General features: G+C 39.9%; 1 protein-coding gene across 1 annotated transcript in view; it reads right to left on the reverse strand.

The window, feature by feature from the left end:
- TBCK (TBC1 domain containing kinase) overlaps positions 1 to 26,637 on the reverse strand; it is a 747,174-nt gene that overhangs the window by 520,592 nt on the left and 199,945 nt on the right. Inside the window, 3 exon segments of the mRNA XM_053703518.1 lie at positions 3,093 to 3,153; positions 20,670 to 20,811; positions 22,564 to 22,637. Of these exon segments, the coding sequence (XP_053559493.1) occupies positions 3,093 to 3,153; positions 20,670 to 20,811; positions 22,564 to 22,637 (277 nt within the window).

The raw sequence follows: 26,637 nt of genomic DNA on the forward strand, positions 1-26,637 counted from the left end.
GACACAAGTTAAAGGGACAGTCTACTCCAAAACGGTTATTGTTTAAAAAGATAGATAATCCCTTTATTAACCATTCCCCAATTTTGCATAACCAACACAGTTTTATTAATATACTTTTTATCTCTGTGATTACCTTGTATCTAATCCTCTGCAGACTGCCACTTTATTTTAGTTCTTTTAAAACAGTTGCATTTCAGCCAATCAGTGCCCTCTCATAAGTAACTACACGGGCATGAGCACAATGTTATCTATATGGCACACATGAACAAACACCCTTTAGCTGTAAAAACCGTTCAAATGCATTCAGATAAGAGGAGGCTGTCAAGGACTTAGAAATTAGAATATAAGCCTACCTAGGTTTAGCTTTCAACTAAGAATATCAAGAGAACAAAGCAAATTTGATGATAAAGGTAAACTGGAAAGTTGCTTAAAATTACATGCCCTATCTGAATCATAAAAGTATAATTTGGACAAGACTGTCCCTATAATATACTTTTTACCTCTGTAGTTACCTTGTATATAAACCTTTGCAGTCTGCCCCCTTATTGAGATTGTGTTATTTACAGACTTGTATTTTAGACAATGAGTCCTGACTCATGAATAACTCCACAGAAGTGAGCACAATGTTATCTATATGGCACTCATTAACTAGCCCGGTCTGGGTGTGAAAAGCTAAAAAAAAATGCATAAGATAAGAGGTGGCCTGCAGAGGCTTATAAACAGGCAGACATTTCGATTTTTAGAGTGACAATAAATGTGATCTTGGTGAAAAACAAAAAACAAAAACAAAAACAAAAAAAAAAAGGAAAAGGCTATGTTCGATCTTAATCAGTTCAGGACTGTGCCTTTAAAAAGATATCCAAGGTGTTTTCATCCAATATAGATGTATATAAAGAGATATTTCCAGGTGTTCCTCAAATAGAAGGACATAGGGTAATATTGTAAATACAATGCTGTGATATTTAGTTGTGAAGATTCACTACTCACGTTTATTAGAGCTCAGATCAGCTCTATTTCTTGCGCACACCCTCTTTTATACTGGTGGGTAAACAGACATCCACGAGATGAGTTGAAAATATACAATTTATTAAAATTATAAAAAGGTATAAAATCGCCAAATGCAAAGTATTTCTATCACATATGAGGAGTCTCAATATGAGGCAGTTCACATAAACTGAATTGAGTAAGCCACACGTCCAGATGGATACGGATAGGAAATAATAAAAACACTACTCCGCAAATCTGAGTCTTAGACCAGCAGGGCAAAACTCTGCCTCCTGTGAAGAACTGGCACTAAATGACGTGGTTTGTAGAAGTTCCGACGTACATTTCACTGTTCTCTGTCAGCTTTGTCAAACAAACCTGAGAAATCTCCATATGGGTTAGTCTCACATGTTACGAGCCTTGCAGTGAAGTACAAGCTGTACTGAGAGAGGCCAAAACATTTTCAGTTACCTGAATAAAATATCCAGCAGAAGAAACCCAGCGAACTCAGGCTTAATCAAAAACGGGTGAGTTTTATTTTGAGTCTCAAAACATATGTGTATAAACCAACACACTGATATAAAAAAAGAGGGGGATAAAATGATTAGTATTAAAAATCAAGAGAATGATAGTTACGCTGTGACCATCGGCTACCAGTCGGTCTTACGCGTTTCGGCTGGGAAACTTAGCCTTAATCATAGACCTAAAGGATATCCGGTGTTCAGCCTTAAGTAGTCCATTTAATGGGACCCAAGGGTGAACAGCTGATGGTTACAGCGTAATTCATTGCTGAAAACTGACTGGTTAACAGTAATATAATATAAGATATTTAGCTGGCATGGAAGTTCATACTCTTAGAAATATACAATAGAAATATATTACCATCAATCATACCCGTAGGATATGTTTAACATGATATCAACAGAATATTTAAACAATCTAGGTATATGTTGCCCTGCAATTCATTTAACTAGTAATATGTCTAAAGATACTTTTTAGTTAGGGGTGAAGAGAGTATTTAATTTTATGAATTTATAGAATGAATAAAATATCAAACTATTCAGCAGCAAGGACTTCACTGCAAATAGGAAGAACTGGAACTGAAGTTGGCAGTAAGAGGACAAGGGCATGAACAGAATGAGAAGAAACCCTTCAGGTTCCTACATACTCCACAAAAGCAAGAGGCAGCAACAACACTAATAACTTAATACTATTCAATAGTGAGAATAAAATGTTTTAATCAATACATGAACACAATACTCTTTTTATCCATGTAAAAGTTTATTCTATCGCATATATATCAGTACATTATTATTGTATGTTTTAAAAAAAAAAAAAAAACTGCTACAACGAGGAAGTGATCTCATAGTGCCCATCTAGTCTTGCTACAGCAGGAACAAGTGTTTGTGAAAATTGCTAATATCCTTCCCAAGTATGACAATGAGGCCTAACTTTCAATACTTCTAAATCTTTTTAGCTGTCTGGTGATTGAAAATAATATAGCTATTCTGTGAAATAGAGTGTGTATTTGGGTAGTGTCTGTTTATGAATCACCTGCTTATTTAAAGGGACAGTCTACACCAGAATTTTTATTGTTTTAAAAGATAGATAATCCCTTTATTACCCATTCCCCAGTTTTGCATAACCAACACAGTTATAATAATATACTTTTTACCTCTGTGATTAACTTGTATCTAAGCTTCTGCAAACTGCCCCTTTTTTCAGTTCTTTTGACAGACTTGCAGTCTAGCCAATCAGTGCCTGCTCCCAGATAACTTCACGTGCACGAGCACAGTGTTATCTATATGAAATACGTGAACTAACACCCTCTAGTCGTGAAAAACTGTTGAAATGCAATCTGAAAAGAGGTGGGCTTCAAGGTCTAAGAAATAAGCATATGAACCTCCTAGGTTAAGCTTTCAGCTAAGAAAACCAAGAGAACAAAGCAAAATTGGTGATAAAAGTAAATTGGAAAATTGTTTAAAATTACATGCTCTATCTGAATCATGAAAGTTTATTTTGGCCTAGACTGTCCCTTTAAAGGTATGATAGAATATTTTGTATCCTATAATTTCTATTAGTTTTTGGGCATAAAGTGATCTACTCACCCAGTGTAAGTATTAGTTTCAATTTCTCAGCAATATCCAGGCTCTGAAATAACTTTCTTCCCTATATAACAAAATAAAGACAAAAGTGTTAGTTTGAACATATTTCATTCTGTTTTCAACATCAAACATTCAGATACACTTATCCTAATTTCCATATCATGGCTCAGTTCACTAAGCAGAACTTACCAAGGAAAAATAACATAACCCAAATGTGAGATAAGTGCTGATGATTTGCTCAGCAGTAGTTTCCACTCGGGACTAGCAGTTCTCTGCTGCTCCCAAACTGTACCTTTGCAGGTATTAAACACACAGATTTGGAGGGCTGGTAGTAATAAAATGCACGCTCTTATTCGTTTGAAGGCCCTTTAATCACATACAGTATGTGACACTTATTTATCAGACTCAGGTTGAAAGCAGAGCACAATAAATCAAAAGAGGGGTGCGGAAAAAAATCTGTCTCTTAATGCTTCTCTAATGCAGAATGTAAAGTAAATGGTAAAAATGCTGGCAGCCAAAAAAAGAAAAACAGCAAAAACAAGCAAACTCATCAAAGGAGGAATAAAAGGAATGTTGTAGGAAAAACACTGTAAAGCTTTGAAAATAATCCCAGATACAATTTATTCATAGTTGCAAACCATTTAAAACAAAAAAAAAAAAAAAGAAAAAAACTATATATATATATAGGTTAAAATTACCAAACTTTGCTTTTAGACGAACCACAGCCACTTCTTGCAGTTAAACAACTATTTTAGATGAGCAAACGTGTGTCAGAACAAAGCTGTAACAATCTAATGTCATATATATATATATATATATATATATTGTATATATTTATGAACTGTTTCATTTTCGTAATGCAAAAACAGATATATTATAATTTGTATGCTTACTTTGTTAAAAATCTAATAAAAAATAAATATCCTATATAATAAAAGGCCAAGTGTGTTTGTCCGAAGCTGTCATGCGCAGTAGAGACTGCGCGCGAGGACAAACACACGTGGCCTTCCAACTGACCTGGTGTCGAGTGGTGGAGTGGGCGTGACCGGACGGGTGCAGAGTGGGCGTGGTCGGGCAGTTGCGACGTGCGCATGGCTGGGCATGATGTGGGCGTGGCTGGGCGTGGCACGGGCGGGCCAGATGCTTCCCGAGAGACAGAGAGGTCTAAAGAGGGGGGATAGAGAGAGCAGAAGGATAGAGAGAGCAGAAGAGGGGGGGATAGAGAGAGGGACAGCAAAAGAGAGAGGGGGAGAGAGACAGCAAAAGAGAGAGGGGGGAGAGAGACAGCAAAAGAGAGAAGGGGAGAGAGACAGCAAAATAGAGGGGGGAGAAAGACAGCAAAAGAGAGGAGGAGAAAGACAGCAAAAGAGAGGGGGAGAGAGACAGCAAAAGAGAGAGGGGGGAGAGAGACAGCAAAAGAGAGGGGGAGAAAGACAGCAAAAGAGAGGGGGAGAGAGACAGCAAAAGAGAGAGGGGGGAGAGAGACAGAAAAAGAGAGGGGGTGAGAGGCAGCAAAAGAGAAAGGGGGAGAGAGACAGCAAAAGAGAAAGGGGGAGAGAGACAGCAAAAGAGAGGGGGGAGAAAGACAGCAAAAGAGAGGGGGAAAAAGACAGCAAAAGAGAGGGGGAGAGAGACAGCAAAAGAGAGGGGGGGTGAGAGGCAGCAAAAGAGAGGGGGGAGAGAGACAGCAAAAGAGAGGGGGGGTGAGAGGCAGCAAAAGAGAGGGGGGAGAGAGACAGCAAAAGAGAAAGGGGAGAGAGAGACAGCAAAATAGAGGGGGGAGAGAGCGCAAAAGAGAGGGGGGAGAGAGCACAAAAGAGAGGGGGGAGAGAGCACAAAAGAGAGGGGGGAGAGTGTGCAAAAGAGAGGGGGGAGAGTGCGCAAAAGAGAGGGGGGAGAGAAAGACAGCAAAAGAGAGGTGGGGGAGAAAGACAGCAAAAGAGAGGGGGGAGAGAGACAGCAAAAGAGAGGGGGAGAGAGTGCAAAAGAGGGGGGGAGAGAGACAGCAAAAGAGAGGGAGAGAGAGCGCAAAAGAGAGTGGGAGATTGTGCAAAAGAGAGTGGGAGATTGTGCGAAAGAGAGGGGGGAGAGTGCGCAAAAGAGAGGGGGGAGAGTGCGCAAAAGAGAGGGGGGAGAGTGCGCAAAAGAGAGGGGGGAGAGTGCGCAAAAGAGAGGGGGGAGAGTGCACAATAGAGAGGGGGAGAGTGCGCAAAAGAGAGGGGGAGAGTGCGCAAAAGAGAGGGGGAGAGCGCGCAAAAGAGAGGGGGGAGAGTGCGCAAAAGAGAGGGGGGAGAGTGCGCAAAAGAGAGGGAGGAGAGAGCGCAAAAGAGAGGGGGGAGAGAGCGCAAAAGAGAGGGGGAGAGAGTGCAAAAGAGAGGGGGGAAAGAGACAGCAAAAGAGAGGGGGGAGAGAGACAGCAAAAGAGAGAGGGGAGAGAGAGACAGCAAAAGAGAGGGGGGAGAGAGACAGCAAAAGAGATGGGGGAGAGAAACAGCAAAAGAGAGGAGGGAGAGAGACAGCAAAAGAGAGGAGGGAGAGAGACAGCTAAAGAGAGGAGAAAGAGAGCAAAGAGAGGAGAGAGAGCAAACGAGAGGGGGGAAGAGAGAGAGCAAAAGAGAGGGAGAGAGAGCAAAAGAGGGGGAGAGAGAAAGCAAAAGAGGGGGAGAGAGACAGCAAAAGAGGAGGGAGAGAGACAGCAAAAGAGGGGGAGAGAGAGCAAAAGAGAGTGGGGAGAAAGAAAGCAAAAGAGAGGGGGAAGAGAGAGCAAAAGAGAGGGGGGAGAGAGAGCAAAAGAGAGGGGGGAGAGAGAGAGCAAAAGAGAGGGGGGAGAGAGAGAGCAAAAGAGAGGGGGGAGAGAGAGAGCAAAAGAGAGGGGGGAGAGAGAGAGCAAAAGAGAGGGGGGGAGAGAGACAGCAAAAGAGAGGAGGGAGAGAGACAGCTAAAGAGAGGAGAAAGAGAGCAAAGAGAGGAGAGAGAGCAAACGAGAGGGGGGAAGAGAGAGAGCAAAAGAGAGGGAGAGAGAGCAAAAGAGGGGGAGAGAGACAGCAAAAGAGGGGGAGAGAGAAAGCAAAAGAGGGGGAGAGAGACAACAAAAGAGGGGGAGAGAGACAGCAAAAGAGGGGGAGAGAGACAGCAAAAGAGGGGGAGAGAGACAGCAAAAGAGGGGGAGAGAGAGCAAAAGAGAGTGGGGAGAGAGAAAGCAAAAGAGAGGGGGAAGAGAGAGCAAAAGAGAGGGGGGAGAGAGAGAGCAAAAGAGAGGGGGGAGAGAGAGAGCAAAAGAGAGGGGGGAGAGAGAGAGAGCAAAAGAGAGGGGGGAGAGAGAGCAAAAGAGAGGGGGGAGAGAGAGAGAGTAAAAGAGAGGGGAGAGAGAGAGAGTAAAAGAGAGGGGAGAGAGAGAGAGCAAAAGAGAGGGGAGAAAGAGAAAGCAAAAGAGAGGGGGGATAGAGAGAGAGCAAGGGGTGGGACCGCTGTACTGCAAAAAATGGCCCGTGTACAGGGCTTTAGGACTAGCAAAAAATAAAAAAATAGGGAGGGTCTTGCCCATTAGTTATGAAAGGGACATAAAGCGTTACAGCATTTTATTATCTTAATATAACTAGCATGTGACTATGTGTTTAACCCCATGCAGCATTGTATTACTGGGAACTAGCTAACACATCTAGTAAGTCAGAGGGATCATCAGCTAGCTCCCAGTAGCGCTTTGTTTTCAAAACTGATTGATTTAAACCATTTTATATATATAAACTAGTCGATAAGCCTGCCCAGAGGGCAGTCTAATTATTTTTTAAACTACAGATGTAGAAACAACATATTTTGTAACTCTTCTTTTATATAAAAAATTAAGCTACAACCCCTAACCTAACACCCCATTAAATAAACCCATATTACCTAAACTAATACATTCTAAAGTTACAAAAATAAAAAAAAACTAAGTTTACAAAAAATAAAAAAGCTAACAATCCCTATGAAAATAAAAAAAAAACAAAATAAAAACACCCACTACTCTAAGAACAAACTACCAGTAGCCCTTAAAAGGGCTTTTTGCAGGGCATTGCCCCAAGATAATCAGCTCTTTTACAAAAAATATACAAAGTCCAACCTAACATTAAACCCCCCAACCCCCAAAATAAAAGAACCTAACCTAACCTGAAAAGGGCATTTGTTTGGGCAAGGTCCTGTTCCAGGCAGTGAAGTCTTCTTCCAAGCGTAACCTCTTCTTCTTCCAGGAACATCCTGCGCAAAGCGGTGCTGAAGACTGAAGACCGCGGAGCTGAAGATCGGCGACCCTGGAACTGCAGACCGGCGACAGCGGAGCCATGGAGCGTGGAAGATCCTCTTCGTACGATCTCCGCCGTACACTGAATAGTGAATTCAAGGTACGCGATTAAAGATGGCGTCACTTGAATTGCTATTGGCTGATTTGAATAGCCAATAAAATTTCACTTGCTCTCATCCTATTGGCTGATTTGAACAGCCAATAGGATTTGAGTAGCTCTCATCCTATTGGATGATTTGATATTGAATAATCAAATCAGCCAATAGGAATTTAAGGGGTGCCATCTTTAATCGCGTACCTTGAATTCACTATTCAGTGTACGGCAGAGATCGTACAAAGAGGATCCTCCACGCTCCATGGCTCCGCGGTCGCCGGTCTGCAGTACCAGGGTCGCGGTCTTCAGTCTTCAGCACCGCTCCTCGCAGGATGTTCCTGGAAGAAGAAGAGGTTGTGCTTGGAAGAAGACTTCACCGTCTGGAACAGGACCTTCTCCACCGGACTTCAGGAACCGTGAGTACCAACCTGGGGGTTAGAATTAGGATTTTTTAAAGTTTTTTGGGGGGGTTTGTTTTATTTAGATTAGGGATGGGCAGTAAAAGAGCTAAATGCCATTTTAAGGGCAATGGGTAGTTTAGGTTTTTTTAGTGTTAGGTTCTTTTATTTTGGGGGGTGGGGGGTTTAATGTTAGGTGAGGGGGTGTTTTATTTTGGGGGGTCTTTTTTGTTTTCATAGGGATTAGGTTTAATTTTGTTACATTTGGTAATTAGATTTTTTTATTTTCTGTAATGTTAGTTTTTTTTATTTTTTGTAACTTTAGAATGTATTAGTTTAGGTAATTTGGGTTTATTTAATGGGGTGTTAGATTAGGGGGTGTTAGGTTAGGGTACTTAGTTATTTAAATAGTTATTTGCGTTGTGGGTTTTGGCGGTTTAAAGGGTTAATAAGTTAATTAGATTTATTGCGATTTAGGGGTTTTGCGGTTTAGGGGTTAATAGGGTTATTGCGATGTAGGGGTTTTGCGGTTTAGGGGTTAATAGGGAAAATAGGTTTATTGCGATGTAGGGATTTTGCGGTTTAGGAGTTAATACTTCGTGTAGGATTTTTTTTTTGTTATATTTCGTGCGGGCGATGTTTTGTTTTTTTAATACTTGATGCAGGTGGTTAGTTTTTTTTTTTTTATACTTTAACATGAGCAATTAGTTGTTGCTTTTGTAATGCTCTGTTTACCTTCGCTGCATCCACTAGGATGCAGTGTAAGATTCCGAAAATGGCAGGTGGATTCTTTCACCACCCTGCCATTTTCAGAATTCACCTGGATGCAGGTGAATTCTTTTGTCCTAGCGCTGCCAACATTCCATTGAGGATGCATGCGCAGCTGCCGACGGCGACGGACAACATAATTTATGTAAGAACTTACCTGATAAATTCATTTCTTTCATATTGGCAAGAGTCCATGAGCTAGTGACATATGGGATATACAATCCTACCAGGAGGGGCAAAGTTTCCCAAACCTCAAAATGCCTATAAATACACCCCTCACCACACCCACAATTCAGTTTAACGAATAGCCAAGCAGTGGGGTGATAAAGAAAGGAGTAGAAAGCATCAACAAAGGAAATTTGGAAATAAATGTGCTTTATACAAAAAATCATAACCACCATAAAAAGGGTGGGCCTCATGGACTTGCCAATATGAAAGAAATTAATTTATCAGGTAAGTTCTTACATAAATTATGTTTTCTTTCATGTAATTGGCAAGAGTCCATGAGCTAGTGACATATGGGATATCAATACCCAAGATGTGGAGTCTTCCACTCAAGAGTCACTAGAGAGGGAGGGAATAAAACAAAAACAGCCATATTCCGCTGAGAAAATAATCCACAACCCAAAAATAAGTTTATTTTCACTTTTGAAAGAAAAAAAATTAAATCAAAAAGCAGAAGAATCAAACTGAAACAGCTGCTTGAAGAACTTTTCTACCAAAAACTGCTTCCGAAGAAGCAAATACATCAAAATGGTAGAATTTAATAAATGTATGCAAAGAGGACCAAGTGGCTGCTTTGCAAATCTGATCAACTGAAGCTTCATTCTTAAAAGCCCATGAAGTAGAGACTGATCTAGTAGAATGAGCTGTAATTCTCTGAGGCGGGGTTTGACCCGACTCCAAATAAGCTTGATGAATCAAAAGTTTCAACCAAGAAGCCAAGGAAATAGCAGAAGCTTTCTGACCTTTCCTAGGACCAGAAAATAAAACAAATAGACTAGAAGTCTTCCTGAAATTTTTAGTAGCTTCCACATAATATTTCAAAGCTCTTACCACATCCAAAGAATGTAAGGATCTCTCCAAAGAATTCTTAGGATTAGGACATAAAGAAGGGACAACAATTTCTCTACTAATGTTGTTAGAATTCACAACCTTAGGTAAAAATTGAAAAGAAGTCCACAAAACTGCCTTATCCTGATGAAAAATCAGAAAAGGAGACTCACAAGAAAGAGCAGATAGCTCAGAAACTCTTCTAGCAGAAGAGATAGCCAAAAGGAACAACACTTTCCAAGAAAGTAGTTTAATGTCCAAAGAATGCATAGGTTCAAATGGAGGAGCCTGTAAAGCCCTCAGAACCAAATTAAGACTCCAAGGAGGAGAAATTGACTTAATGACAGGCTTAATACGAACTAAAGCCTGTACAAAACAGTGTTTTTCAGGAAGTATAGCAATTTTTCTGTGAAATAAAACAGAAAGAGCGGAGATTTGTCCTTTCAAGGAACTTGCAGACAAACCCTTATCCAAGCCATCCTGAAGAAACTGCAAAATTCTAGGTATTCTAAAAGAATGCCAGGAGAATTTATGAGAAGAACACCATGAAATGTAAGTCTTCCAAACTCTATAATAAATCTTTCTAGAGACAGATTTACGAGCTTGTAACATAGTATTAATCACTGAATCAGAGAAACCTCTATGACTTAGAACTAAGCGTTCAATTTCCATACCTTCAAATTTAATGATTTGAGATCCTGATGGAAAAACGGACCTTGAGATAGTAGGTCCGCCGTAACGGAAGTGGCCAAGGCAGGGGACCAGACATCCGAACCAGATCCGCATACCAAAACCTGTGTGGCCATGCTGGAGCCACCAGCAACACAAAAGACTGTTCCATGATGATTTTGGAGATCACTCTTGGAAGGAGAACTAGAGGTGGGAAGATGTAAGCAGGTTGATAACACTAAGGAAGTGTCAGCGCATCCACTGCTTCCGCCTGAACATCCCTGGACCTGGACAGGTATCTGGGAAGTTTCTTGTTTAGATGAGAGGCCATGAGATCTATCTCTGGAAGCCCCCACATCTGAACAATCTGAGAAAACACATCTGGATGGAGAGACCACTCCCCTGGATGTAAAGTCTGGCGGCTGAGATAATCCGCCTCCCAATTGTCTACACCTGGGATATGCACCGCAGAGATTAGACAGGAGCTGGATTCCGCCCAAGCAAGTATCCGAGATACTTCTTTCATAGCTTGGGGACTGTGAGTCCCACCCTGATGATTGACATAAGCCACAGTTGTGATATTGTCTGTCTGAAAACAAATGAACGGTTCTCTCTTTAGTAGAGGCCAGAACTGAAGAGCCCTGAGAATTGCACTGAGTTCTAAAATATTTATTGGTAATCTCGCCTCTTGGTAATTGGTAATGCTTGTCTAGAAAAGAGAATCTCAGAAACTGATAGTGTTCTGGATGAATCGGAATATGAAGGTATGCATCCTGCAAGTCTATTGTGGACATATAATGTCCTTGCTGAACAAAAGGCAGAATAGTCCTTATAGTCACCATCTTGAAAGTTGGTACTCTTACATAACGATTCAACATTTTCAGATCCAGAACTGGTCTGAACAAATTTTCTTTCTTTGGTACAATGAATAGGTTTGAATAAAACCCCAAACCTTGTTCCTGAGGAGGAACTGGCATGATTACCCCTGAAGACTCCAGGTCTGAAACACACTTCAGAAAAGCCTGAGCTTTTACTGGATTTACAGGAATGTGTGAGAGAAAAAATCTTCTCACAGGAGGTCTTACTTTGAATCCTATTCGATACCCTTGAGAGACAATGCTCTGAATCCAATGATTTTGGACAGATTTTATCCAAAAATCCTTGAAAAACCTTAATCTGCCCCCTACCAGCTGAGCTGGAATGAGGGCCGCACCTTCATGCGGACTTAGGGGCAGACTTTGGTTTCCTAAATGGCTTGGATTTATTCCAATTTGAGGAAGGCTTCCAACTGGAAGCAGATTCCTTGGGAGGAGGATTGAGTTTTTGTTCCTTATTCTGACGAAAGGAACGAAAACGGTTAGAAGCCTTAGATTTACCCTTAGGTTTTTTATCCTGAGGCAAAAAAACTCCTTTTCCTCCAGTGATAGTTGAAATAATAGAATCCAACTGAGAACCAAATAAATTATTACCTTGGAAAGAAAGAGATAGTATTCTAGATTTAGATGTCATATCAGCATTCCAAGATTTAAGCCACAAAGCTCTTCTAGCTAATACAGATAAAGACATGGATCTAACATCAATTTTGATAATATCAAAAATGGCATCACAAATAAAATGATTAGCATGTTGCAGTAAGCGAACAATGCTAGATATGTCAGAATCCAATTCATGTTGCGCTAAATTTTCCAACCAGAAAGTTGATGCAGCCGCAACATCACCCAAAGAAATAGCAGGTCTGAGAAGATGACCTGAATATAAATAGGCCTTCCTTAGATAAGATTCAAGCTTCCTATCTAAAGGATCCTTAAAGGAAGTGCTATCTTCCATAGGAATAGTGGTACGTTTAGCAAGAGTAGAAATAGCCCCATCAACTTTGGGGATCTTTTCCCAAAACTCTATAGATTTTTCTGGTAAAGGATACAATCTCTTAAACCTTGAAGAAGGTATAAAGGAAGTACCTGGCTTATTCCATTCCCTAGAAATCATATCAGAAATAGCCTCAGTAATGGGAAAAACACCTGGGGAAACCACAGGAGGTTTAAAAACAGCATTTAAACGTTTATTAGACTGAACGTCAATAGGACTGGTTACCTCAATATCCAAAGTAATTAACACTTCTTTTAATAAAGAACGCATATACTCTATTTTAAATAAATAAGTAGATTTGTCAGTGTCAATATCTGAGGAAGGATCTTCTGTTTCAGATAGATCCCCATCAGAAGAGGATGAATTATTATGTTGTTGGTCATTTGAAATTTCATCAGCTAAATGAGAAGTTTTAAAAGACCTTTTACATTTATTAGAAGGTGGAAATGCAGACAAAGCCTTCATAATAGATTCAGAAACAAATTCTTTAAAATTTACAGGTATATCATGCACATTAGAAGTTGAAGGAACTGCAACTGGCAATGTACTATTACTGATAGAAACACTATCTGCATGTAAAAGTTTATCATGACAACTATTACAAATGACATTCGGTGGAATAATTTCTACAATTTTACAACAAATGCACTTAGCTTTGGTAGAACCGATGCCAGGCAGCAATGTTCCAGCAGAAACTTCAGAGACAGGATCAGATTGGGACATCTTGCTCAATGTAAGAGAAAAAACAACATATAAAGCAAAATGATCTATTTCCTTAAATGACAGTTTCAGGAATGGGAAAAAATGCAAAAGCATAGGCCTCTTGATAGAAAAGAAAGCAGGAGGCAAACAATAATGGGGTATTGAAATAATGAAGAAAAATTGACCAGAAATGACACACTTGCGTCACTAATGACGCCGCCGTGTGAAAGGTCTCGACGTCACGTATGACGCCGGAAATGACGAAGTTGCGTCAAAAACGTAATTTCCCGCGCCAAAAATGACGCAATAAAGTCTAATATTTGACGCACCCGCAGGCCTAATACCCGCAAAAAGTAGTCAAATTGAAAAAAAATAAACTCCAGGTAAGAAACAAATTTCTTAAAGTGTTTATATTCCCAAATATGAAACTGACAGTCTGCAGAAGGAAATACATGAACCTGACTCATGGCAAATATAAGTACAATACATATATTTAGAACTTTATATAATTTGCATAAAGTGCCAAACCATACCTGAGAGTGTCTTAAGTAAATGAAAACATACTTACCAAAATACACCCATCCACATATAGCAGATAGCCAAACCAGTACTAAAACAGTTCTTTAGTAGAGGTAATGCTAAATTTGAGAGTATATCGTCGATCTGAAAAGGGAGGTAGGAGATGAATCTCTACGACCGATAACAGAGAACCCATGAAAAAGACCCCCGTTAGAGAAATCATCGTATTCAATAGGTGATACTCCCTTCACGTCCCTCTGACATTCAATGTACTCTGAGAGGAATCGGGCTTCAACAATGCTGAGAAGCGCATATCAACGTAGAAATCTTAGCACAAACTTACTTCACCACCTCTATAGGAGGCAAAGTTTGTAAAACTGAATTGTGGGTGTGGTGAGGGGTGTATTTATAGGCATTTTGAGGTTTGGGAAACTTTGCCCCTCCTGGTAGGATTGTATATCCCATATGTCACTAGCTCATGGACTCTTGCCAATTACATGAAAGAAATTACAAACGCAATTATAGTATAGATTTTTCCATAATTATGGTATTTTATTTTGTGTTTAACCAAACCATATAAACAATTAGTATCTTCTTTAAGGCAATTAAACTAAACATCTCAATGCGCTATGTGGTTTATATGTTTAAGAGTATTTTTGCTAATGCTTTTGTGAAGAAAATATTTTAAGGAATCATAAAGTGAATAACGTTGTCTCAAAAAGATATTTAAAAAAAAAATCCTTCCAAGATCAAAAAAAAATTTATCCTGCCATGAAAATAAATCTTAAAAATAAATCAAGCAGTGGAACAACGTTTCCTTTGTTTATTGTGTTTATTCAAAAAAGACAATATTGCTAACCACACAATAACTAATGAAGATAATAAGAAGAGGATAATGTAAAGTAGAAAGATCTTAGTAACCAAGTGATGGGAATTTACTAGCATTATGATCACATTAGAATGGGCAATGACATTTTAAAATAGTAGGGGATGTGTTAAGCATCTTTTTTGGGAGAAAAATGTGAGTTTGAGGTTACAGCACCACTTATATGCTGATGCTATCTAAATCTATCTTTTCTCTAATGATTTTGCTCCCTCTTTACTCAAACAGTTTACTAACCGTCTCTCTGCAATTTCCTCTTGAATGTCTTCATACCCACCTACAACCCAATCTTTCTAAAACTGAGTTACTTCTTATTCCCCCCTCTCCTAGATCCCCCATGCCTGATATTTTAGTTACAGTCGGAGACTCTATTCTCAACAACTCATCCCAGGTCTGTTGTCTTCGGGTCACATATAACTCTAAACTCACATTCAATCCACATATATAAGCGCTCACCAAATTCTACTGTGCACACCTACAAAACATTTCCAGAAATTTGCCCCTTTCTTATTCAAGAAACTATAAAAAAAACTCACTATTTCACTTATTTTTTCACGTATTGACTATTGCAACCTACTCCTAAATAGGATTCCCAAAAACACTGCCTCTCCCCCTTACAATCTATCATGAATGCTTTAGTTAGATTCATACACCTAAGATGCCAATCTACATTTTCTGCCCCACTGTGCAAGTCCCTACACTGGCTCCCTCTCCTTACACTTTACAATACAATTCAAATTCAGACACTCTGTAAGCAGAGTAAATAGCTAACAAAAAAAATTACTCACCAAGTGAGCGACTTGCTACTAACAGAATACATAGACTCAGAGAGAGCCTGATGAGAACTCAAGGACAAAATTAAAGTTTCATGAAGAAGCAACAGGTTTGAAACCAGAACTAGTTCTAGCAATAACCCAAAGAGACTCTGGAACATCTGGTAAGCAAACCAACATTTTGTGAACCAGAAAGAAAAAGGCAAAAGCTGACCCTTAAGGAAACGGTCAACAGACCTTTCTCTAGATCATCCTGGAGAAACTGCAGAATACGTGGAATCCTCACTCGATGCCAGGCAAATCCTTGCTTCCACACCAAAAAAGGAAAACTCTCTAGATCATCCTGGTTTAGCAAAAGGCTTGCATGTCTGAAAGAGAGAATCAATCACATTCTCAGAGAATCCTCTCGGAGATAAAAAAAAAAATGCCATACCATCATCCTCAGAGAATTTAGATTTTGAATCAAAAACAGCCACTTAACCAGAAGGATCGGTCCCTGAGGTAACCGTTAAGAGGATCAAATGACATCCTCACTAGAACTGCGAACCAAGTTCTACAAAGCCATGCAGAGGCTAACGAAAACTTGAAGTTCTCTCTAGAATGATTCGAGCTATCACTTAAGGAAGAAGAAACGTCTGGAAAAAAAAGGGTACACCAAACTGAAAATCAGTGAAGGATATGCTGTCCTCAAGAGGAATGAAAATACCGACAGTCAAAATGGAAAGGACATCATCCACCCTCTCCAAATGGCTATCCGGAAACCGGAAACATTTACATAAAACTAGGAGACGGAGAGGATTCTCCCACTCCTTAAAGAAAATGGCCGCGCTATCGCAGACACTGGAAACACCTCAGAGGTCTTAACTTAAGTCTAGACACTATATCCAATTTGTGTACCTGCTTCTCCTTAGGTGATCTAGCCCTGGCACACCCAGAGAAGAGAATACCTCAGTAAGAAATAACTCAACCGTTCAATACTGACTCAACAGAGAAGATAGAAGATGATAGTTCCCCTTCAGAGCTAGCTGAGGAATCGTCATCAGAAATTGAGAATAACTGACCACTGCAGCACCATAGAAACTGCAGTACCTAAATTTAGAGATTCCTCTGCCTTCTGCCTGTAATTGGCATGGTGCTCAGAGCAGTCAAGCCTGCCGACTGTAATAGAGCTACCAGGTCAGGAGGAAAATATTAACCCCAGTTTAACCTCTGGTGTCAGAACACCCTTGCTCCCAGAGTGGAACAGAAGGACAGGTGCAAGATATGCAACTACATACATACATGGGACAGTATGACAAATGCAAAAAAGCAGCAAACAAAGAGTAATTTAATTCACCCTTTATGATATTGAAAACACATTATTAACACATTATTTGATGTTTTTCTTTAAAAACGTAATGTATTTTTGGAAAATAAACACTTATTTCAAATCTGATGACTGCAACACACAACAAAAAAGTTGGGACAGTAGACTGTATACCACTGTGTAATATCTCCTTTTCTCTTAATAACACTTATTAGGCGTTTGTGCACTGAAGACCCCAGTTGGTTAGGTTTAGCAATCAGAATTTCCCCCCATTCATCCATTATGCATGTCTTCAGCTGCATAACCATTACCTCTGTGATTACCTTGTATCTAAGCCTCTGCAGACTGCCCTCTTATTTCAGTTCTTTTGACAGACTTGTATTTTAGCCAATCAGTGCTGACTCCTAGGTAACTTGAGGGGCGTGACCATAATGTTATCTATATGGCATACATGAACTACCGAACTCTAGTTGTGATTTTTTTTAAAAATGCATTCAGATAAGAGGCGGCATTCAAGAGCTAAGAAATTAGCACATGAGCCTACCTAGGTTTAGCTTTCAAATAAGAATACCAAGAGAACAAAGCAAAATTGATGATAAAAGTAAATTGGAAAGTTATTTAAAATTATATGCCCTATCTGAATCATGAAAGTTTATTTTTTACTAGACTGTCCCTTAAAGCATTGAAAATGCTGACAAACCACCAGATATGCTTAACTCCCAAGTAAAAAGGAGAGTATGGACAAGCCTTAAGAATGTAGATAAACCACTAGAAAAGCTTATCCTTGAGTCTGACATCATAGACCGCTCGACCATCCTGATAGTTTCCAAATAAACTCACCAGAGATGTCTAAGTACCCTGCAATACCCAAATGAGATTTGGCTCTGGATATACAGATTGCTTATTTCCGAATAAGAGGAATTTTGGTCAAGCATCAAAATGCTGAAAAATAACGACCACACCCAAATATTTCTATATAAGCAGGAAGCGTACTTCAACACTGGCAAAGTTGAAAGATTACAAAATAAACTAGATAGGTATGGAAAAGGCTTGGAAATGTCATGAATCACTGTATATGATTAACTACCACAGATCATGTAGACAGATCACCAGTGTCCATATAAGAAGAAGATAGGTAAGCTCTGGAAATGTTGAGAAAACCCCAGACAAGAGCCTATTACATATTTTATTGTGTAATACATGTAAAAATCTAAAATATAATGTTGCACCGCAATAAATAATAACAGCCTGAAATACGAAAAATACTGTGGTACCACATAAAGAAAAAAATGATGTTATAACATAGTATAAGTAGTATACTGAAGTATCCCAACGAGGGAAACATATTATTGTACGGCAATAAAACAACAACAGCAGAAGTGTATCCCGCTACTAGAGTATCCCGTAGAGGAAAGATATAAGTCACTGCACAGTAATACATAGCAGCAGAAGATATATAACCAGCAATACATAGCAGCAGAGGATATATAACCAGCAATACATAGCAGCATAGGATATATAACCAGCAATACATAGCAGCAGAGGATATATAACCTACTGGTATTATTAATAGCTATATCAGAAAGAAGCGTTTGTTAAGAATATGAAATGTTAACAAAACAAAGTTAATTCAATTAACTACAGAAACAATAAGTGAGACTAAGCAGCTGCAATGCTTTATAAAAACACCAGATATGTTTATTTTCTATTGCGCCAGTGAGAGAAGTTCGACATTTGTAATGTTTAATATCTCACCCTAAATATTTATTTTCTACCTTAGAAATAAGGGAGTGTAACGATCCGTAATTGCAGTTAAGATAAGAGGGTGCTTAATCACCTTTAATGCTAATAAATCACGCTATATATACCTATATATATATATATATATATATATATATATATCCTACAGCAGAAATAAGGGCAATTAAGCATCTGTAATGCTAATAAGGGACCATATATATTTCATTTTGCCAGTAGAAATAAGATGATTAAGCCTCTGTATACTTATACTCTTCAGTAGAGATGTATCTGTCATTAAACTAAATAAATATGTTCAGACAAAGAACAGCACAAATGTTTATATGCGATTTATTTAATAAACATGCTTGATATTGACAATGCTGGACAAAATGAAAGAGCATTGGTTGTCTAACCCTGGCAACACTAAAAAGGAGAAAAGCTTTACAGCTCTCATTAGGCCAACTGAATAATATGTCAATTACACAATATGCACAAGGTGTCGTATTTACAACAGCCACTAGATGCCAGCAAAGTACACATAATGAACCGGGAAACAGCCTGATATCTGTTCAATGTACTCAATATTACATTAATAAAATCATTAAGGCATAGCTCTGTAACTTCAAGCCTTGAAAGAGCAAGAGACTTGTGTGAGGCCTAAACTCACAGACTGGTGGATATTAGATTGTAAAGCTTACTACTGAACCAGATAAAAACAATTTTCATAAGTCAGGCTACACACAGAAAAACAGAGTACAATGAAAATCAGGCTGCACTCGACTACGTAATGCTCGCAATGGCCGTCTAATTGATCTGTGGAACGATACAATGAGCCAGGAGTCATGCGATCAGCCCAACAAGGTACATAGCTGAGCGTGCGCCAGAAGACGGTGTTTAACCCGTGCACTGACACAGAGCATTTAAGATGGTGCCGCAGAATATCGTCACCTAGACCAGTGTTTCTCAACCCCGGTCCTCAAGTAACTCCAACAAGCCATGTTTTCATTATAGCTGAACCAGTGCACAGGTGAAATAATCAGCTGATCAGTAACCATGGCTACTAACCTGCTCTCACCCATCAGCTGATTATTTCACCTGTGCGCTGGTTCAGCTATAATGAAAACCTGGCCTGTGAGGAGTACTTGAGGACCGCTGTTGAGAAACAATGACCTAGACAATAAGGCAATAGCTCTAGAGATCGCACTCCTACATACCCCAAGTAACAATAGAGAGAACTATTCCAGGACTCCCAGAGCCCTCATAAAAATATACAAACATAAAAGTATAACAGCGTGTGGTGGCATCCGATCATCATATGTCATAAAACTGAGCCACCGCCGCTGAAAGTTAGCGAACCAGCACATAATATCCTTGATATCTCCACTAAGTCAAAGAAAATTGTGCCCTTAATATTGCTTCAATTATTGCCCACCCCCACTGGAGGCTACCCAGCAAAGAAGTGTCTCTCCTACCCTTAGTCATTAATGTAGTCCCACAAATTAGACAACAAGGCATACAGGGGATAAGGGGTTCCAGGGACTTTATCAGTCAGAAGTCTTAATCTGCAGTGTATGCCCCCAGGTCTGACAGTAGAATCTTCATCCTGACAGGAACCTGTGACAAGGAAAATCATAGTAACTAACCCTGCGTGCCTATAAAGGGAGGATAGACTAAGTGTACTGGATAGAGGCATGGGAACTTCCCTGCGATATCCGGAGCGAACATTCACCAAGACTCTACTGAGAGAATTACATGGCTACTAACAGCTCCCCTGTCCTCTCTTGCCGGAAACAATCCGCTGAGGAACATAGAAATCATAATCTTTAGCAGAGCACCTCTCTCTGCCAACCTCCACAAAACGAGGCAAAGAACTACTGGGAAGTTAGGGGAAGTGGGAGGGATATTTCAATGTTCTGTTTGGGGTGTCTTTGCCGCCTCCTGGTGGCCAGGTGAAGTATTTCCCATAAGTTATGAATGTTTTTGTGGACCCTCAAGACATTGAGGGTTTTTGTCGACCCTCAATGTCTTTTTGTTTTAAACCTGGAATACGTTTTGAAATACATTTATCTATATATTTTACCGTAAACAAACAAAACAAAAAGCATACATTGTAATGGTAAAGGTATATGAAACAAAACATTTTTCTATCCTGGTTCAGACAGAGCATACCATTTTAAACAACTTTCCAATTTACTTATATTTTCTAATTTGCTTCATTCTATTGGTATCCTATTTTGAAGAAGAAGCAATGCACTACTGGGAGCTAGCTGAACATATATGTCCTATATGTGCAGCTAACAATCAGCAGCTTGCTTCCATGAATGCATTGCTGCTCAAAAGCCTAGGTAGGTTTGCTTTTCAACAAAGGATATCAAGAGAAGGAAGCAAATTAGATAACGGAAGTAAACTGGAAAGTTGTTTAAAATTGCATGCTATACCTGAATCACAAAAGAACATCTATGGTTTCAGTACAAGGAAGGCTATTTCTGTCTTTAATATATCATGTGAAAGTCTCCCCTGCCCTTGTACTTACTGCACAAAGCTCAAATAAGATCATTCCAAGAGACCAGATGTCTGACTTTGGCCCTGAAGGAAGAGATCTTTCAGACTGGGTAGGATCTGGTGGTTTCACAATTCCATGAGCAATTACTTCTGGGGCTAGGTATGATGGGTATCTAAAATAGACAACAAATCAAGGAGAATTACTTGCACATTACCTTCTGAACAAGAGAAATATCTAACTGTAAATGGAAAATATGGCGCAACAGCAAATTAGTCATGGAAGTGAAAAGCATTCACTGTAGCACTTAAAAGGACACTAAACACCTTGTAATTACAAGACATAAACGTTAACTTGTAACAAAATATCAGCCAAATCTACATTGTCTAAACAATCTGTTTGCTGCAACTGTTTTTCAATAGTCAAACTCCCCCCACCATTTGCCTTTTTTGGAAGAGACAATCTGGGCATCAGTCTGCAGATAACAAAGCTAACCAGGGTAATTATGTTAGTATTAAGTGAATTGTTTTTCAGTTGTTATAAGCAATTAGGGAAAGTTGTGTAGCAGGGTTAGCCTTGATAAGTTGGCAGGGTACATTTCCAGCTCTGAGAATTAGAGAATTCACAATTTATGGCATGAAAATTACATCAAAAGGGGGCAAAATAAATAATGAACGTATACTATAAAGTTGTTTTATTAGACATAGTTATGTACTGGAAATGCAAGAAGAATTGCAAGAAAGAGACAGGTTGCCCAAATCTATCAGTATTTATATAAGGAAACAAAATGACATTCAAATTGGCACATACATACTAAATAACTTTAATAAAAAGTTGCCTATAAATCAGAGCCGGACTTCTGCACACACACAAACATACACTGTTAAAAGTAGCTTAAACTCAGTGCTGTAGATCTCAGCCTTCTTAATAGTAATATTACAGAAAGTAATGTTTGATACAATGTACTCCAATGGTATTGGTGAATACCCTCTTATAAGGTTATGCCATTGAATACTGTATCAAGTAAATGCATAGGCAGATTCTGAGATTTGCTTTGGGTGAGAACAATTGAGCTATCACTGACTATTATGAATACCGATATACCTAATACAGATATTATTATATATGTATCGGTTCAAAATAAAAAATGTTTTTATCTCAATCAAACTGCAGCTCTCATTCACATACTTGCAATAGTAAGGCTAAATAAGATACATATCTTGTGCTTGTAAATAGTGGCTGTGATATAAGAATGTACAGTAGTATCAAGGCTAGAAATAGCCTACCCACAATTGTTTATATATTCAATCACAATGATATCTGTTTTAGCTAAGTGGTTTAGTGCGTCTTAAATATAGAAAATATTTCTAGTGCTGTAAAGACAGCCAACAATTTCTAATAGCTATCAGTGCCGACGAATCCCACTGCTAAATTGTATCACAACACACACACAAACTAAGCTGAAAAAAAGTCCCTTCTGTAGCAGGGACTTATATTACTTTTATGCTACCTGCAGATGCATTCAAATAGAATATTGGAGTACTGAGCAAGTGATTTTAAAATAGAAGAGGTACTATGACCTTGTGAGAGTGCCCCTGACGCGCGTTTCACATAACGTTTCCTCAGAGTTATAAAGTATATTAATAAAGCAAGGTTGGCTGTACAAAGCTGGGGACTGGGTAGTAAAGGCGTTGCCTATCTTTTAAACAATAACAATTTTGGTGTTGATTGTCCCTTTAAATACAATAACAAAAGCATGTGAAAGCTAAAGAAAAAGCTGGAAACCAAAGCAAAAACACAAGCCTGGTCTATGACAACATTTCTCAGTTGTTCTAATGAATACATTTATATCTGTATACAGCATTGTGGTTCTATTGGTAAAGGTATTGTGATCTGTCAACAGTGGACTAAATAAACAGTTGCTTACCCAATTGGAAAATCAACATCTGCACCATGATCAGTCATGTGATACAGACCAAATTTAGCCAATTTGATGTGACCCTGCAATAATAAAAGCACTTATTATTATTATTATTAAATCTGAGAATGGAAAATGCATTTGTTGCAAAGGAAGTGTTTTTTTCTAAACAGATGCATTTTACATAGTTAGTTATATACAATAACATATATTAAAGATACATAGTTTATAATTTGCAAAACAACTATTATGAAACTTCCAAAATAAATACTTTAATAAAATATTGACAATAAAAAAAATAACTAAGCAAACGATTAAAAGCTGAAAATGAAGCCTTATTTACAAATTGAAATCTTGATTTAACTACTTGTATAACAAATCAGAGCATGCCATTTTTTGATGATTTCACAGATAACAGAATTTATGTTTACCTGATAAATTACTTTCTCCAACGGTGTGTCCGGTCCACGGCGTCATCCTTACTTGTGGGATATTCTCTTCCCCAACAGGAAATGGCAAAGAGCCCAGCAAAGCTGGTCACATGATCCCTCCTAGGCTCCGCCTACCCCAGTCATTCGACCGACGTTAAGGAGGAATATTTGCATAGGAGAAACCATATGATACCGTGGTGACTGTAGTTAAAGAAAATAAATTATCAGACCTGATTAAAAAACCAGGGCGGGCCGTGGACCGGACACACCGTTGGAGAAAGTAATTTATCAGGTAAACATAAATTCTGTTTTCTCCAACATAGGTGTGTCCGGTCCACGGCGTCATCCTTACTTGTGGGAACCAATACCAAAGCTTTAGGACACGGATGAAGGGAGGGAGCAAATCAGGTCACCTAAATGGAAGGCACCACGGCTTGCAAAACCTTTCTCCCAAAAATAGCCTCAGAAGAAGCAAAAGTATCAAACTTGTAAAATTTGGTAAAAGTGTGCAGTGAAGACCAAGTCGCTGCCCTACATATCTGATCAACAGAAGCCTCGTTCTTGAAGGCCCATGTGGAAGCCACAGCCCTAGTGGAATGAGCTGTGATTCTTTCAGGAGGCTGCCGTCCGGCAGTCTCGTAAGCCAATCTGATGATGCTTTTAATCCAAAAAGAGAGAGAGGTAGAAGTTGCTTTTTGACCTCTCCTTTTACCAGAATAAACAACAAACAAGGAAGATGTTTGTCTAAAATCCTTTGTAGCATCTAAATAGAATTTTAGAGCGCGAACAACATCCAAATTGTGCAACAAACGTTCCTTCTTCGAAACTGGTTTCGGACACAAAGAAGGCACGACTATCTCCTGGTTAATGTTTTTGTTAGAAACAACTTTTGGAAGAAAACCAGGTTTAGTACGTAAAACCACCTTATCTGCATGGAACACCAGATAAGGAGGAGAACACTGCAGAGCAGATAATTCTGAAACTCTTCTAGCAGAAGAAATTGCAACCAAAAACAAAACTTTCCAAGATAATAACTTAATATCAACGGAATGTAAGGGTTCAAACGGAACCCCCTGAAGAACTGAAAGAACTAAGTTGAGACTCCAAGGAGGAGTCAAAGGTTTGTAAACAGGCTTGATTCTAACCAGAGCCTGAACAAAGGCTTGAACATCTGGCACAGCTGCCAGTTTTTTGTGAAGTAACACCGACAAGGCAGAAATCTGTCCCTTCAAGGAACTTGCAGATAATCCTTTCTCCAATCCTTCTTGAAGAAAGGATAGAATCTTAGGAATCTTTACCTTGTCCCAAGGGAATCCTTTAGATTCACACCAACAGATATATTTTTTCCATATTTTGTGGTAAATTTTTCTAGTTACAGGCTTTCTGGCCTGAACAAGAGTTTTGATAAGATCAAGCGTTCAATCTCCAAGCAGTCAGCTGGAGTGAGACCAGATTCGGATGTTCGAACGGACCTTGAACAAGAAGGTCTCGTCTCAAAGGTAGCTTCCATGGTGGAGCCGATGACATATTCACCAGATCTGCATACCAAGTCCTGCGTGGCCACGCAGGAGCTATCAAGATCACCGACGCCCTCTCCTGATTGATCCTGGCTACCAGCCTGGGGATGAGAGGAAACGGCGGGAATACATAAGCTAGTTTGAAGGTCCAAGGTGCTACTAGTGCATCTACTAGAGTCGCCTTGGGATCCCTGGATCTGGACCCGTAGCAAGGAACCTTGAAGTTCTGCCGAGAGGCCATCAGATCCATGTCTGGAATGCCCCACAGTTGAGTAATTTGGGCAAAGATTTCCGGATGGAGTTCCCACTCCCCCGGATGTAATGTCTGACGACTCAGAAAATCCGCTTCCCAATTTTCCACTCCTGGGATGTGGATTGCAGACAGGTGGCAGGAGTGAGTCTCCGCCCATTGAATGATTTTGGTCACTTCTTCCATCGCCAGGGAACTCCTTGTTCCCCCCTGATGGTTGATGTACGCAACAGTCGTCATGTTGTCTGATTGAAACCGTATGAACTTGGCCTTTGCTAGCTGAGGCCAAGCCTTGAGAGCATTGAATATCGCTCTCAGTTCCAGAATATTTATCGGTAGAAGAGATTCTTCCCGAGACCAAAGACCCTGAGCTTTCAGGGATCCCCAGACCGCGCCCCAGCCCATCAGACTGGCGTCGGTCGTGACAATGACCCACTCTGGTCTGCGGAAGGTCATCCCTTGTGACAGGTTGTCCAGGGACAGCCACCAACGGAGTGAGTCTCTGGTCCTCTGATTTACTTGTATCTTCGGAGACAAGTCTGTATAGTCCCCATTCCACTGACTGAGCATGCACAGTTGTAATGGTCTTAGATGAATGCGCGCAAAAGGAACTATGTCCATTGCCGCTACCATCAAACCTATTACTTCCATGCACTGCGCTATGGAAGGAAGAGGAACGGAATGAAGTGTTTGACAAGAGTTTAGAAGTTTTGTTTTTCTGGCCTCTGTCAGAAAAATCCTCATTTCTAAGGAGTCTATTATTGTTCCCAAGAAGGGAACCCTCGTCGACGGAGATAGAGAACTCTTTTCCACGTTCACTTTCCATCCGTGAGATCTGAGAAAGGCCAGGACTATATCCGTGTGAGCCTTTGCTTGAGGAAGGGACGACGCTTGAATCAGAATGTCGTCCAAGTAAGGTACTACTGCAATGCCCCTTGGTCTTAGCACCGCTAGAAGGGACCCTAGTACCTTTGTGAAAATCCTTGGAGCAGTGGCTAATCCGAAAGGAAGCGCCACGAACTGGTAATGCTTGTCCAGGAATGCGAACCTTAGGAACCGATGATGTTCCTTGTGGATAGGAATATGTAGATACGCATCCTTTAAATCCACCGTGGTCATGAATTGACCTTCCTGGATGGAAGGAAGAATTGTTCGAATGGTTTCCATTTTGAACGATGGAACCTTGAGAAACTTGTTTAAGATCTTGAGATCTAAGATTGGTCTGAACGTTCCCTCTTTTTTGGGAACTATGAACAGATTGGAGTAGAACCCCATCCCTTGTTCTCCTAATGGAACAGGATGAATCACTCCCATTTTTAACAGGTCTTCTACACAATGTAAGAATGCCTGTCTCTTTATGTGGTCTGAAGACAATTGAGACCTGTGGAACCTCCCCCTTGGGGGAAGCCCCTTGAATTCCAGAAGATAACCTTGGGAGACTATTTCTAGTGCCCAAGGATCCAGAACATCTCTTGCCCAAGCCTGAGCGAAGAGAGAGAGTCTGCCCCCCACCAGATCCGGTCCCGGATCGGGGGCCAACATTTCATGCTGTCTTGGTAGCAGTGGCAGGTTTCTTGGTCTGCTTTCCCTTGTTCCAGCCTTGCATTGGTCTCCAGGCTGGCTTGGCTTGAGAAGTATTACCCTCTTGCTTAGAGGACGTAGCACTTGGGGCTGGTCGGTTTCTACGAAAGGGACGAAAATTAGGTTTATTTTTGGCCTTGAAAGACCTATCCTGAGGAAGGGCGTGGCCCTTACCCCCAGTGATATCAGAGATAATCTCTTTCAAGTCAGGGCCAAACAGCGTTTTCCCCTTGAAAGGAATGTTAAGGAGTTTGTTCTTGGAAGACGCATCCGCTGACCAAGATTTCAACCAAAGCGCTCTACG

Source organism: Bombina bombina, chromosome 2 (assembly GCF_027579735.1).
Source record: "Bombina bombina isolate aBomBom1 chromosome 2, aBomBom1.pri, whole genome shotgun sequence".
In the NCBI taxonomy this organism is placed as follows: Eukaryota; Metazoa; Chordata; class Amphibia; order Anura; family Bombinatoridae; genus Bombina; species Bombina bombina.